Source organism: Corvus brachyrhynchos, unplaced genomic scaffold (genome assembly GCF_000691975.1).
Source record: "Corvus brachyrhynchos isolate BGI_N302 unplaced genomic scaffold, ASM69197v1 scaffold59, whole genome shotgun sequence".
Classification (NCBI taxonomy): domain Eukaryota; kingdom Metazoa; phylum Chordata; class Aves; order Passeriformes; family Corvidae; genus Corvus; species Corvus brachyrhynchos.
In genome coordinates, this window is record NW_008246054.1 from 4,102,296 (window position 1) to 4,116,006 (window position 13,711).

The 13,711-nt window shown below is 46.5% G+C and overlaps 2 protein-coding genes across 8 annotated transcripts in view; one reads left to right on the top strand and one right to left on the bottom strand.

The window, feature by feature from the left end:
* The window catches only part of TSC1 (tuberous sclerosis 1), a 26,910-nt gene extending 21,886 nt beyond the window's left edge, over positions 1–5,024 (top strand). For 4 of the 6 annotated variants that reach the window (XM_017745597.1, XM_017745596.1, XM_017745599.1 and 1 more), the window contains 4 exons: positions 194–316; positions 1,276–1,463; positions 1,570–1,731; positions 2,003–5,024. In XM_017745597.1, coding sequence (XP_017601086.1) covers positions 194–316; positions 1,276–1,463; positions 1,570–1,731; positions 2,003–2,483 — 954 coding nt within the window. In that variant the 3' untranslated portion in view covers positions 2,484–5,024. The remainder of the gene's footprint in view (positions 1–193; positions 317–1,275; positions 1,464–1,569; positions 1,732–2,002) is intronic. The other 2 variants (XM_008642187.2, XM_017745600.1) reach the window with 1 other exon arrangement.
* A 4,611-nt stretch (positions 5,025–9,635) lies between these two features.
* Positions 9,636–13,501, bottom strand: SPACA9 (sperm acrosome associated 9). 2 transcript variants are annotated; one of them, XM_017745679.1, is made up of 4 exons: positions 13,241–13,496; positions 10,550–10,752; positions 9,914–10,052; positions 9,636–9,799 (listed from the first exon to the last, which is right to left on the bottom strand). In XM_017745679.1, exons 1-4 carry the CDS (start codon positions 13,382–13,384, stop codon positions 9,713–9,715), a joined length of 573 nt encoding a protein of 190 aa, XP_017601168.1. In that variant the 5' UTR covers positions 13,385–13,496; the 3' UTR covers positions 9,636–9,712. The 2 variants fall into 2 exon arrangements, with proteins under 2 accessions (XP_017601168.1, XP_017601167.1); XM_017745678.1 differs by having other exon boundaries at positions 9,636–10,052; positions 13,241–13,501.
* Positions 13,502–13,711: the final 210 nt, after the last annotated feature.

Here is a 13,711-nt window from a genome sequence, read left to right on the forward strand (position 1 = left end):
AAATGTTGACCTCTGATAGATATTGTTTATGTCAGAAGTTGAATGGAAATGAAAAGTTCTTTATGAAAAATATTTATTTAACTCTTAACTACCTATGATGCATTGGATTTTAGCCTTTGTCTCCCTTCTTTATAAAAATACCCTGTGAACACAATGCCTGCAGTGTTGGATTCTGTTCCATTTCCCTTCCCAGCTTTCCAACAGTGAATCGGTGCAACAGCAGATGGAGTTCTTGAACAGGCAGCTGCTGGTTCTTGGGGAGGTCAATGAGCTGTACCTGGAGCAGCTGCAGCACAAGCACACAGACACTACAAAGGTACCAGTGCAGGGGACTTTTGGGGAGACTTCCCTTGAGGTCATCATCCAGCAGTTCCTAGCCCTGAGTTCAGAAGGAAAGGCCTTGAAAACTTAACAGATTCTTTGTTCTGAAATTGATTTTCAGGGATTTGATTTTATATTTGATCTTCTGTTCAGATATTTTCTGCCCTGTAGGTTGGAGGAGTATCTTCAGTGCCCCTTCAGAAAGCTAAGAAGGGCTTGTTGGGGTACAGCTGGGGTCAGTTTTAGCCACCTCATGTAAATTCTTAGCAATTTCTTTTCCAAAGGCCAAGACTTGACTGTGCTGCAATATAACTGACAGCAGATTGTTGGTAAAATAATGCAGGGTAGTAGTGCCAGAATTTGTGGAAAGATCTTAACAAGGATTTTACGGGTTTTCGTGAGGTGTTACTTTAAAATGAGCATCTCAGCCTTCCCACTCAGTCATTTTCCTATTAAAAGTTACCAGTAACTTCACTAAAACTTCTGTGGTTCATATGGTTTTACTTCCTGACTTCAAAGAAACCTTTTTCTAATTAGAAGCAAGTAACTTACACAACAATATAACTGTTCCTGCGTGAGAGCACGTAATTAAAGAAGGTGAATAATACACTGAGAAAAAGGCTTCTACTGGTATTTAATGAAGGTCGTGTTGGAAAAATGGATTTAAAATGGAGATTGTCTACTCTAATCCAGTGCAGAACTGGCAAGAGTGCTTTGATGAAAAGAGGTTTTCATAAGGAACATTAATGTGCTAATAAATTCCAGTGATGTGTAGTTATTTTAATAGTGTACATCCTCGGCAGGGCTGGTTTTCTATATCTGTTTTTAGAAATGCTGCTTTTATTCTAGCTTGCTTTAAAACATGCCTATTTATAACATCAGAAACATGTCTAAACACCAATAAAAATAACACAGGATCAAATTATACTTTACCATTGTGTTGTTTGCTTCAAGGAGGTTGAAATGTTGCACGCTGCTTTTCGGAAAGAACTGGAGAAAGCAAAGTTGTGTGTTCAGCAGCAAAGCCAAAGGCTTGATGCTTCCCAGAAAAGGATAGCTGAACTGGAATCTCAGCTTGCAAAAAAGGACCACCTCTTCCTCGAGCAAAAGAAATACCTGGAAGATGTTAAAATCCAAGCAAGGTAGGGGCTTCTTATGTAACATTTTAGCTGTGCTTTGACAGATGCACTGTCACAGCTGAGGCAGAATCTGGAGATTTTGGACATTCTGATTTCTCTCTCTGTTCAGGGGTCAGCTGCAGGCAGTGGAAAGCAGGTACAAGGCCCAGAAAAGAATCACCCAGGCATTTGAGCTGGAGATCTTGGATCTGTTTGGGAGGCTGGAGAAGAGCAGCCTACTGAAAAAACTTGAAGATGATAAAACAGAAGCAGCTGAAGCAGCAGAAGAAAGGTGAGGGTGTGAAATCTGCAGGACCCATGTGGGATTATTGTTAGTTTGGGACTTAGAACAGTGGATGTTGCAAAGCTGAGTGTGTGACACATCTGGTTACCCCCTGTCACTCCTGCTTTGCCACAGAGCTATGAAAGGAAGCCTGTTGAAGTACATACCCAGAGGCAGAAATGGAAAGTAATCAAAATAATCTGCCCTGGCCAGCATTTCCCTCTCCTCGCTGTTTACTTGCTGTGATTTCCTTGACCCTGTGTCCTCTCTCTTCCCCAAGCAGGCTGGATTGTGCTAATGAAGATACAGCAGGACACAGTGAAGAAACCATGGGTAGAAATGGAGAGACCAAACCTCCCAGCACCCGAGGCAGCAGTAGCAGTAAGGGGGGCAGCAGCAGCGAGCTCTCCACCCCAGAAAAACCCCAGAACCAGAGGCTGAGCAGTCGCTGGGAGACGTCGGTGTTGCTGGAGCCCTCGACTACTGTCCCACTGACTGTAGGTTCACTCCCCAGCTCCAAGAGCTTCCTTGGAATGAAGGCACGAGAATTATTTCGCAACAAGAGTGAGAGCCAGTGTGATGAGGAGGGGGTCACCATCAACAGGCTGTCTGATGCCCTAAAGACTGAACTATGTAAAGATCCAAGCATGGAGTCAAAGTCTCCTCCAAGCCCCGATAACCTCTCACCTAAGCTCCAGGAAAGCAGTGTTGGACAGCTTCATATCATGGACTACAATGAAACTCATCATGACCACAGTTAAAGAGGAAGATAGTCAATCAGTGTTATTTTCATATTCTTGGCATAGAACAGGAGGCGTGAGTGCAAGTTTAACTAAAAGCTTTTATGTTTCTTTGGTCTGAGCAGTGGCTCATGCAGCGGAGCAGGATCGATGGCCAGGAACGGAAGGAGGCTGCTGAATGAATGCAAAGTGGATTTTTGGGTCTGGAATTGAAAATGCCCAGCCTAACTCTTGCTTCTTTCTCAAATTCAATCCTTAGCAGTGTGTACTAATTTGAAGGGACAACTGTTAGCATTTGCAAGTATTTTTTTCCCTTTCTCCCTGTCCCCAGTTGAGTGGCTGCGTTTATGAACTTGAGTGCAATATGAGGCCAAATTAACATTTGTGAGTTTACTCTGAATGCTTTGTATTTCCTTGCAAGCTTCCCATTTAGAGCAGCTGGTTGTGCTGCCCGTCCAGGTGACTTCGGTTCCTTTCACTCTGGAAAGAAGCAGCACTAGGATTTCCAGTGCATTCTCTATTTTTGCCTGTCCACTGTCCCACATCCCTCAGAGCCCAGCCTTCATTAAGTTGGAGTCTGAATAACCAAATGTTTAAAGAACATTGTACCTCTGCAAAATGATTCATTCACCCTAATTCATGATCATTGTTTATATTGTCCTTAACATTTCCTGGAAAGTTACGTTTGAGCAGACAAAAAGGAACTGGAGTTTGTAATGCAGAAGAGACCATAAATGCTGAAGACTTGTTAAAACACCAGCTTCAGATCTTCTTGGTGTTTGAAGTGTTGCCTGACAGACTGTGATTGACATCACATTGGTTCCTATGGGAAAGCAATTGGGGTGGGAGAAGAGGGAAGAGGAAGCTTCACTCAAGTAGGGAGAGGATGCAGAACATGGAGGTAGATCTCCAAGCTCATGAAGATCTGCAGAGGAGGATTTGCTTCTCTAATCAGGGAAATGTGCTGCCTCACCCTCCTTCATAGTTCTGTTCTTTGTTCCTGGTCTGAACAAGACCACCATGTTTTGAGTCCAAGAAATTGACTTCATTCTTCCTGGGAATACCTTTTCAGGCTTGACTTGGAGAGCACGGTTTCCTTTGAGTGCTCTTCTACTTGGATTGCAGCACATTTTCTGTTCAGCAATGTCAGTTTGGCTCTAGGTGTCTCCCCTTCACCCTCATCCTGCTTCCTTAGATGACAAGGCTGAGGAGGAATCCTGCTCACACTGAAATCAGAATCCTGGTGTGAAGCCTTACAGTGTTGGTCATGTTTTAAATCAATGATGAGCTTTCTGTGAAGGAGGATTGTGGGATCAGGGCTTGTCAGTGGTCAGACTCAATCTCCTTCATGACAGAGCAGGGCCTGCTGTTAGGAAGGCAGTGCTTGTTTTAAATGTCCCATGTGGCTGGGTCCAGGCATACTCAGATGGTTCAGGCTTCACAGTTCCCCTGCATCACACGTGGCCTCTTCTCCTAAACATTCTGTAGGTGGCAGCTGCTGTTTAAGAACCACCTCACATAGAAATCAAGTCCAAGCACACTTGCATTTGTAGTTCAAATCCCTTCTTAGCCCGGGTGGGAACGAGACTCTCAGAGCAGCTGGTGCCCGGCTCACTTGCCCCTGACAGGACTCGTCCTCCCATTTCCGCCTCCTCCGTAACTCCAAGGTCTGAATACATTTCTGCCTGTCTTAAATTATTCTCCGTGTCCTTTCGGTTGGTCAGTCCGAACTCTGAGAGTAGAGGTGAACTTCAGTGGTTGTGTCAAAGCTGACTCTGCATGGAGTAGAGAGTAGAGAGTTGGTCGTAAGTGACAGCCTGGTTTTGTCGGCGTCTTTAGGCTTTCTCAGACGTAGTGGTAGCAAACGTGGTAGCGCGTGTTTCGGTAAGATTTGGAGGTTTCCTGCCCCTTTCCCACTGGATCCCAGCCCTGGGAGTGAACGGTTTGCACACAAAGGACCTGATGGGCCAGCTCAGCCGGGAATGTTGGAGGAGCTCATTCCCGTCCCGCTCTGCCGAGCCCGGATCTGGCGTTCCCAGGGGAGGCAGGTTTTGTGTCGGTCACAAAAATGCCCTGGCAGCAACGCAAGCTCTTTGATAAGGTGGCTTTTTTCTTCTTTTAAACAGGATTTTAGCACCGGGATAGTAATGGAAACCACTTTAGGTTTGTTTATGGACCACAAAGATTATGGAGGAACAAATTTTGCAATTTTCTTTCGTAAGTCTAAAAATCATGGATCTGCTGTATGTAGTTAACTTGCAGTTTGTTTGAAGGGGTCCCATCAGTGAAGTGGAAACAGATTTTTTTAACTGACTGCTTTTAGTTAAATCTAAAATTGCTGTCTTTGTCAAGTTAATCTGTTCCCTGCCTCGCTCTTTGTAAGCATGTTAAACAATCCACATTAAATGCCATAAATATGAAATACAAGGAAATGGTACAATCGTAAGCTAAAGAGAACTTAAACCAAAAGGAGGTTTTGCTGTCCTTATTAGAATGTTCTAAAATGTCAAGGCAGTTGCTTGTGTTTAACTGTGAACAAATAAAATGTATTGTTTTGCACTAGTCTGTGTTAAATTCCCTGCCAGCCGACTTCTTTGGGACCAAAACACACAGAAAGGAGTTCAGTGTCCAAACATCTTCCCAGAGCAGGTCAGTGCTGCTGCCCCTTTGCACAGGATTCACCATTCAAAGCTCATTTTCTGCATGGAACCAAAGCCTTTTTTCTTCTGTGACAAACTCCCTAACAATGTGCCAGTATAATCCATAAATGAACTGCAAACAGTTCAGTGCTGCAGATCTGCGGGTGAGCTTCTGCATGGCCTTGCTCCCGCAGGCCAGGACTGCCCAGTGATTAGAGAAATTAATAGCTGGAAATGTCAGAGCCTTGTTTGCAAAGCTGGGGCTGCTGTCAGGAGCTGGCTCTGTCCCTGGCTGTGCTTTTCCCTTCCATGCCCTGCTGAAGACCCCAGTGCACACACGAGGACATTTCCTCAGACCACGAGGAATTTTGGGGCCACTTTGTTCTAAGCTTTACCTGGTGAGGTAAGGTTGTTCTCTTGCTTTTTTTCCCCCACACTGGCACTTTCTCACTGGTTTGTCTTCTGGTTTTTGTTTGTTTTCTTCTTGAAATAAATGAATATTTGAAAGGTTGCTCAAAGCAGTTTAGTAATCCATACTCAAGCCTCAGCATTCCAGTTAAGGACTGAGTATAATTCTTAAATATGAGCAACACATGCAAGGGTCTCTGTTGTGCAAGTGACACATTGTGAACATGCTTTGGCCAAGGAATGATGTTTATGGAGAATTTTACATAGAAATTACCATAAACATCGTCTTGGAGTTGGGTGACACAGGAATTGTTTGGGCTCCCTGCACTGGGATTTGTTCTACAGCGTGGGGTAGGAAAATGAAAACAAAGCACAAAGGGAATTTAACTTGGACTTACACAGAACAGGTTTAAAATAAGGCATCCCTTAAGCTTGGCATTGCAATGCTGCACTTGTCAGTGTAAAAAAATAATTAGATAAAAATTACCTACAGAAGTGGATTACTGGGGTTCAAAAAGAGAAAAATTAAGTCCCTTCCTCACTCACTAAAGCCGAGTAGTACATTTGGTAGTTCATAACACAGCTAATAAACACACAGGAGACATTAGGGAAGGAAATACTTCAAATTCAGGAAATTAAAATATCTTTGCTGATTGATCTCAATTCGTTGGAACTGCTTAGCTGCTGGCACAATGGTGGATTTTAGAAGTGGTTACAAAATAGGAAATCACAGGAGTGGAGTTGTTTCATCCGTTACACTCAGGAGCTCTGCAAAGGAAGCCGGGTTTGCATTCCCACGGGCTTTGCTTTCCAGACAAGACTATTCCAAATAACTGACTTATGGTCGTCATGATTTGGTGTCTGTGGGCTTTACCTGGCTGAACCTTTTTCTCCAGAAGGCTTTTTCACTCCACGTGCACCCTTTGGGCTGGCTGATCTTTGCTGTCTGCCAGACGCTATTCCCGGTTTCTGCGAAGCCGCCTCTGCTCGCTGTGCTCGGTGCTCAGCTCACTAAGAGCTCAAACTGGTGCTGCACCACCACCAAGGGAATTCAAGAGTCCCAGGAAAACAGCTCTCCTGCCTCGGGGTGTTTATGATGTGGGAACAGGGTGGTGGTGACAGGGAACAGCCGATGGCTCTTCTGAAATTACAGCTCTGGGGATGGGAGCGGGAGCGGGCGGCCCCGCAGCGCCCTGGGCTGTATCCCAGGGGTGGGATACCTGTAACCAGTGTTAAAAAGGCCCTGGGGATTCAGGACGAGGGGAAAGCGGGATTGTTGGAACTGTTGAAAAGTTGCTGTTGAGAGGTTTGGACGCCGATGCGAGGCGGCCGCTAGAGGCCCTGCCAAGCCCATCCCTTCGCTCCGCATCAGCTTCCGCGGCATCTTTGGGATGCTGAGTTTCCTCTCTCCCTTGAATCGTCCTTTCTGGTTCCCTCCAGAGCCCACCAGCATTCCTGACACTTCATCTTAACTTCTCAGGGTCTGAGCTATGCCCTGTCCTCTCGGCGTGTGAGAGGCTGGAACCACATAGTGAGCATACAAAATGTTTTATCACAGAGTGGTTCATCATGGAATCGTTTGGGTTGGAAGGGACCTTTAAAGCTCACCCAGTCCAACCCTGTACAGTGAGTGGGGACATCTTCAGCTAGAGCAGGTTGCTCAGGTTGACAAAAGCCTGGTTTGACCCTTAGCTGAATCAAGGGGAGCACTGAGATAATTCATACAGATGCCAGGATTCTGTTGAGATCATCTATTACCAGCCCATATCTTTACTTCAGCCTTTGAACAAAAAAGCAGCATTTATTTCCTGGACTAACTGACAGATCTGTGGGAAAGTCAGTCTGGTGCCCTGCCTGGTTTCTCAGTGTGTATCTTGCAATTTTATGCTCACCGAGGCTAAAGTAAACTTTATTGCACTTTTGTGTTTGGCATTTACATCCTGTTTATGTAAATTCTTCAAACAGCTTGATTTGTAGTAGAGAAAAACAATTCTTGCTGTATCTTTTTGTCTTTTGAAGTGTCCATCCACTCTGGAAGAGGAGAACTTGTATGGAAATTAAGTAATTTGTCTGGATGTTTTTGTGAGCCTTAACTTTGCAGTCTTCCAACAGATTCTGGTCTTGTCATTATCAAACCTCAGACTGCAAGTTTTATGCACTCATTTTTCTGCTTGGGTCTTAAAATTTTGGCTGCATGACACTGACTGAAAGGATAGGGCTAGGCTAGAAATTATTACTAAGACTTGGGAACTGTTTCTCGTGTGTATGAATCTTATTATTAAGATTTGGGAACTGTTTTTTGTGTGTATCACCTTGGTCAAGTGCAAAATGACAACTGCACTGGGGTTTTGAGCAGCAGTGGTGGACTGGGTTTGGTAGGACTGTTCTGACAAACCATTTGTGCTGTGCTCATCCCTGAAAGCTGAAAGGGAGCTACAAAAAATGCAGGATAATTTTGGTCTCCTCACAGCCTGTGTGTTCAAATTTAAACTATAGGACAGGGCCAAGAAGGTTGGAAACAAGATCTGGGGATAGCATCTCTTGTGTCCCCAACACTTGTCATCATTCAGTCCTCGCAGCTTGTCCTGAAAAGCTTTCCAAGACAGCAGCTGTCACTGGACACTTGTCTGCACCAAACACAACAGGGCACCTGCCACAACTTGGATTTTTCAGCCTGAAGCTGCCTCTGCACCAGGGATCTCAAGTGAAGCCAGAGAAGGTGACGGTGACATTCCACTGGCTGCGGCCCCAGTAGTGCCCGGGAGTCACTCTGTGACCCTCTGTTACCATTTTGAGTTCACCACGGTTCAGTTCAGTTGGATCAAATCTCCCTAAAAATAGGGCCCTACTCCAGACTGGGTGGGTGCATTGCAGTACGAGTGGATAGGGGAAAGGAAAAAAGTGCAAAACAATGTGGGGTGTTATGTGAGGAATAAAAAATGCTCCTGAAAATACTTTCCATTTCATCTGAGCTGTCATTCCTTCCTATGCCCCCTCCTCTGTATTAATTCTCCCTTCTAATTTTCGCTTCTTGTTGCCAAAAACCGGTGATTTTAAGGCAACAGCTTTCTCATAATATTAACACACTGAGCCAGGTATGCAAAGGGAAATTGTTTATTCAGGAGTGTCTTCCAGCAGGAAGCAAAGAGCCAGGAGGTAATTTGCCTGTGGGAGGGGAAAAGAGCAGCCAGATACAGGGAGGACACTGTTATTTAGGAAGGGCTTTAGGGTCTGACCACATGCTGCATATTTTAAGCCCCAGGGCCAGCCTGGGCCCGCCCCTTAGGTGGGACATCTGGATAAGGTAATGCTAACCTTGCCTTGAAACAGGGAAAGCACAGACAGTTTAATTTGCAATTTGAACAGGAACCATCTGAACATGATGGTCCCACCACATTCCCATGGATCACATGGACTGGAAATGGCTTTTATTTTGTAGAGGTCTGAGGAGCACAGGGGTGTTTTGTCCACATTTGGCTATTGTCAGTACACACAAACTAAGGGCAAAATGAGCTCTGCTCTCCTTTACATCTCCAGCTGTGACAGCAGAAGAGTCAAGCAGGTGTAAGGGGAGATGTTCTGTGGTGTGAGGAGCTGCAGGAGGCTGCACCAGAGCACAGCTGAAGCACACTGGCCTCTGTAGCCAGTGGCATATATGGAGACCTCCTAAGTGTGCTGTAAACAGAGATTCTGTGGTCCAGATAACCATACAATTTCTATGGGGGTGAGGGAATCTTAGAGACAAGTCTAAATCTCGAAGATGTGTCTGAATCCATAATGCCAGGCCTTTGCTGCTCTGTATCACATCCTTCACACAGGCAGATTCTTTACCCTGCTGGCTGTGGCGAGGGAGGGGATGTTCCTCAGGAAGGAGGCTGAGAAAATGTAAAATCCTATTTCAAGTATCTTATCCAGGTTTCATTTCTGAGAGATTAGAACTTGATGACTCCTGACTGTTTCCTGCTCCCACTGCAGTGCTGGTCCCAGGGACCAGCTGTAGCTACAGCTACCTCTGTTGGGATATGACTTTGAGGAGAAGAGTGGAAATATCAGCAAGGGAGAGTGAATGCATCTGTCCCAGGCTGGCTGCAGGGCAGCTCTTCAGAAAGTGGACTCAGGATGGATCTCTAGTGTTCATTTCATTGCCTTTAATCAGCCAGGTAGTTAAAGATGGTGAGTAGAAGATGCAGGAGCTTTGATCCTTTAAAAGGGGTGTTTGCCTGGTGGCCTCCAGGGAGCTTTTTGTTGTGGACGTTGATTTTCAGCCAGGTACGTCTGGAAATCTTTTTCCTGCAATTGTACAGCATGTTTATTACTAACAGAGGTTGGAGCTGCAAGGTGCACAGCAGATGGTGTTTGGGAAATGGGCGTCTCCTTCTGGGACATGCCACGTCCACAACTCACTTTATACAGCACGTGCCTCTTCATGTAAGTTATCCACTCGCTCATGCTGTCTATAACGATGGGGATGAGGCTCACCACCCCTCCATAGCGATGCCTTGCTTCTTCCAAGCTCAGGTAATTCACAACACCGTGGGGGTAGCTGTGGGACAGAGGGAAACAATTGGCAGAGGAGTCCCAGCAGTGCAACCCTGGGAGCCACCCTCAGACCCCCCACGGAAGAGCAGGATTGCACAGCCAGCCATTTCCCAAAAACAGAAAAGCATGGATAGAACTGCATGTTGAGGAATGAGTCCTGCCAAAAACCACCCTGGCATAGATCTGGAAGCCTTGGAGAGGACATACAGACACTTGCCCTGCAGAAATTAGCTCTGTGCAGAGGAGGAGCAGGAGGCAGGAGCAGGTAACCTGCCTGAGCACTGCACAGACCTCAGGGCGTGCCATGCACCAGCAAGAAGGATGGACAAGCAACCCAGCAGTCTTTGTGCATGGATATGGCAGTGTTTTCCCAACAGCTGGAACAGGAACCTAGGGAGGACCTTGTGGCAGAACTGGTGGAGAAGCCAGGTGGGAATGTGCAGTGCCAGTCCCGCAGCACTGACAGTCGAGCGCCAGGAGCTGAGCTGAGGAGGCACCTACGTGGCTCGGATGGCAGTGAAGTCGTTGCTGTCGTTAAGGAGCACTTTGCACTTCTCCAAAAGGCCATTGCTCACGCTGTCGCCAGGGTGCACCGTTTCCAGCTTCTGGCAGAGGCTGCGGAGATCGTTGCAGATGGAGATGAACATGTTGAGGATGCGCCTGTCTGTGGCATTGTAACAGTGGTGGTCCTTGTAGCACTGGACCTGCATAGGGGGAAAACCAGGGGTCAGTGGTGTTGAACTGCACTGAATTTGTGCTGCAAAGCTGCTCAGGTTAGTGAGGAGAAGCTGCTGTCTCTTGTGGCTCTGAGTGTGAGCACTATGGGATGTTTGCTTGTCATTCCTCGTGCCTGAGGAAGGCTGGAGTAAGGAATCTGTGCATCGGCACACAGAGCCTTCCTCACCTTAGAGGTGTAGGAGTGCACAGCCAAACCCAGCTGTGCTCGCAGCACTGCAGGAACAGCTTGAGTGAGTGTGGGGTCTTCTGTCTGCTCCCTCTGCCCCAGCCACAGCTGCCTGGGCAGAGCAGGGTGGGAAGTGAGGGCAGCCACCAAACTGGGAATGGTTTGGAGTGATGTGCTTGCATCACGCATCCTTCACGGGTCTTTATCTGGCACATGACTGCAAACTCAACCCATTTAACCTAAATTGCCCTGGCTAACCTGCTAGAGCAATGCTATTCCCTGCTTGCCCTGAGCAGTTGTGTTACTCAGAGTGATGGCATTGCATGAGGAAATGTTATGCCAAGGGATTAAGTATCACCTCCAAAGAAATTACAGGCTCTTCAGAATATGAATTCTGAGTGGCTGGTTGGCAGCCAGAGCTGGGCTCCAACACCTTCAGTGCTTTCTGTAAGATTCCAAGACAAGAGGGAAGTAGTTCCAACATGGATACAGTCTCTGCATACAGAGAAGCCATGAATGTGCTTGGCCAAATTCTCAGCAGGTTTGTAGGAAAAATAAAAAATGGCCCCAAAGAGTCCATTTCCACTACAGATTCCTCCTTCCACACTCTTTGCTGAGTGCTGTGTCCTTGCGAGTGGCAGGATTTTTTACTGCTGCTGTGAGCAGAAACAGTCCTAAGGAGAGTATCCATTTAGCCTGGATGTTCACCAGTGGGATAACAGGACCTCTTGTTGTCCACATCAACAACAGAGAGTTAATGCACCTGAGTGACCAGGACAGGGACCAGGACTACAGGAACAACTTGCAAGGGCTGTCCAGCTCTGCACAAGCCAGACTTTATACCCTGCTCCATGTAGAAATCTTTAAAGAGCTGTTGCCATTGCCTGACTGTGGTGTGCACTCCCACCTTTCCACCTTCCTATGCTCTCCTCTCCTCCCTGAGAAATGCCATCACTCCATGCTAAAAATGCTGCCACATGAAACTGCTGGGGGCTGGAAATTTAGCCATGTTCCAGTGCAATATCATTTTATTTCTGTAGTGTCTATGTTTCTATGCAAAGAGAGCTGGCAGTCAAGTCAGCTGTAGGCTGAGACCACACACATTTCTGTGTTTGCTGCTTTTATTCTTGTGCCCTCCCATGGCAAATTAAAAATAGGGAGAATGGCAGTAAACTCAAATGGGTGCCTGCTTTTGTCACCAGTGAAGTTTCTTCGGTAGAGGTTTGGATTCTGCTCAGTGCATCACCAGGGTGTGCTGCACCAATTGCTCCCTGTCCTTCCCAGTAATTTGCTCTTTTCCCTTTCCCACCCTCCCCCTCAGGAGCAGAGTTTGCCACCGCTGATTTCCTGTGTTGTGTCACAGAGGAGGCTGTGCATCCACACAATTCTGAGGTCACCACCCACCAGGTTTCACCCGCACCACGAGCAGCCCTTCTACCTCTGCCAAGAAGCACCACTGGGATATCAGTGCTTCTAAAAACAGCATAATGTTACACAACATCTCAATGGGAAAAAAATGGCTCAGTGCAATGTCTGTCACAATCCTCTTCAATGCAATGAGCAAAGCCCTTATATGAGGGAGAGGCAGCCCTTGGAAAAGATAACCAGCTCATTCTGTGTCCTAATCCTGACAGCAGCCTGGCTGTCACTCTGCCTTTGGCATCCGAGTTTTGTGCCCGAGTTCTGATGCCTCAAATTCACAATTCTGATTTTGTTTAGATTTTTCTTCCCCCTTCTGTCTCCAGGTGGTCTAAGTTCTACCTTTAAGTACACCATGTTATAAAAATTCCAAGACAATTCACTTACCAGCCCAGAAAACCCCTTGCCCACTTGGGACTTTCAGCCCTCAATCCATCATCCTCCCTCTGTAACACAGCCATTATTTTTAATAAGCACTATAGAAAGATACAGCAGCACCAATACCAGGGGGAAGAGCCAGACATGCTGCTTCCTACAAGTTAAGGATTACAGATTCCATGTGTGGCTGGGGAAGGAGGCTTGGTTTGATTGTTTTCTTGTGCCCTATATTTCTGGCTGTGCCCCAGCAGTGCTAAACTAAACCAGAAAGTGCTGCTCAGCAATGAGATTCCTGCCGCGATAATGGGAAGCCCTCACAGGTGCTTCTCTCCTCACATCTCGAGTTATACACAAACGTTACTGGAGAGCTTTTGTCCGTCCTCCCTCAGTAAAAACATTTCTTCGTCCCTGAACTGGCCCCGGGTGCCCGCCAGCCTCGTGTTGTCCCTGTTCTCACGGGCAGAGAGCACTTGGTGCTGAATGCTTTGTACCTGGGTGATGGATGACACAGGTCTGACCAAGTCATGGGCTTCCTCCCGGGTGTGTTCCAGTGCTCTGACAAATGAAAACTGCTGCTGCTGGAAGAGCTTGTAGTTTTGCTCTATCTTTCTTAGGGTCTCCACTACCTCGTTCATGTTTGCTTCTTTCTGGATCTGGGGCGAAAAGGAGAGAAAGGAAGCTGCTTTTTGGAAATTATGCAATTCTACGTCTCGCCTGACTTGGAATTGTGTAGGTTAGTGGAAAAGTTACAAAGGAAAAAAAAGTAAAAAGCGGGAAAAATAGGAGATATATTGTGCCAAAGCCCTGCAGTCCCAGAGCCCCAAGCAGTAAGTCAATGAGTTAGTAATGATGCTGCAAAAAGAGGCAGAGAACCCAGAGGGGAGCACTGACAATCAGATGCCATAAACCCTAGTGGGTCTATTGTAAAGATAATGCGGCAATGCATCAACCGCGCGGCTGCG

Bases quoted from the DNA above. Each gene is read 5' to 3' on its own strand.
- SPACA9 (XM_017745678.1), bottom strand. From the start codon at position 13,384: ATGAACGAGGTAGTGGAGACCCTAAGAAAGATAGAGCAAAACTACAAG. The intron at 10,753-13,240 runs GTACAAAGCATT...CCCCCTATGCAG, and splicing joins CTGTGTCATCCATCACCCAG to GTCCAGTGCTACAAGGACCA. The intron at 10,053-10,549 runs GTAGGTGCCTCC...TCTGTCCCACAG, and splicing joins TTCACTGCCATCCGAGCCAC to CTACCCCCACGGTGTTGTGA.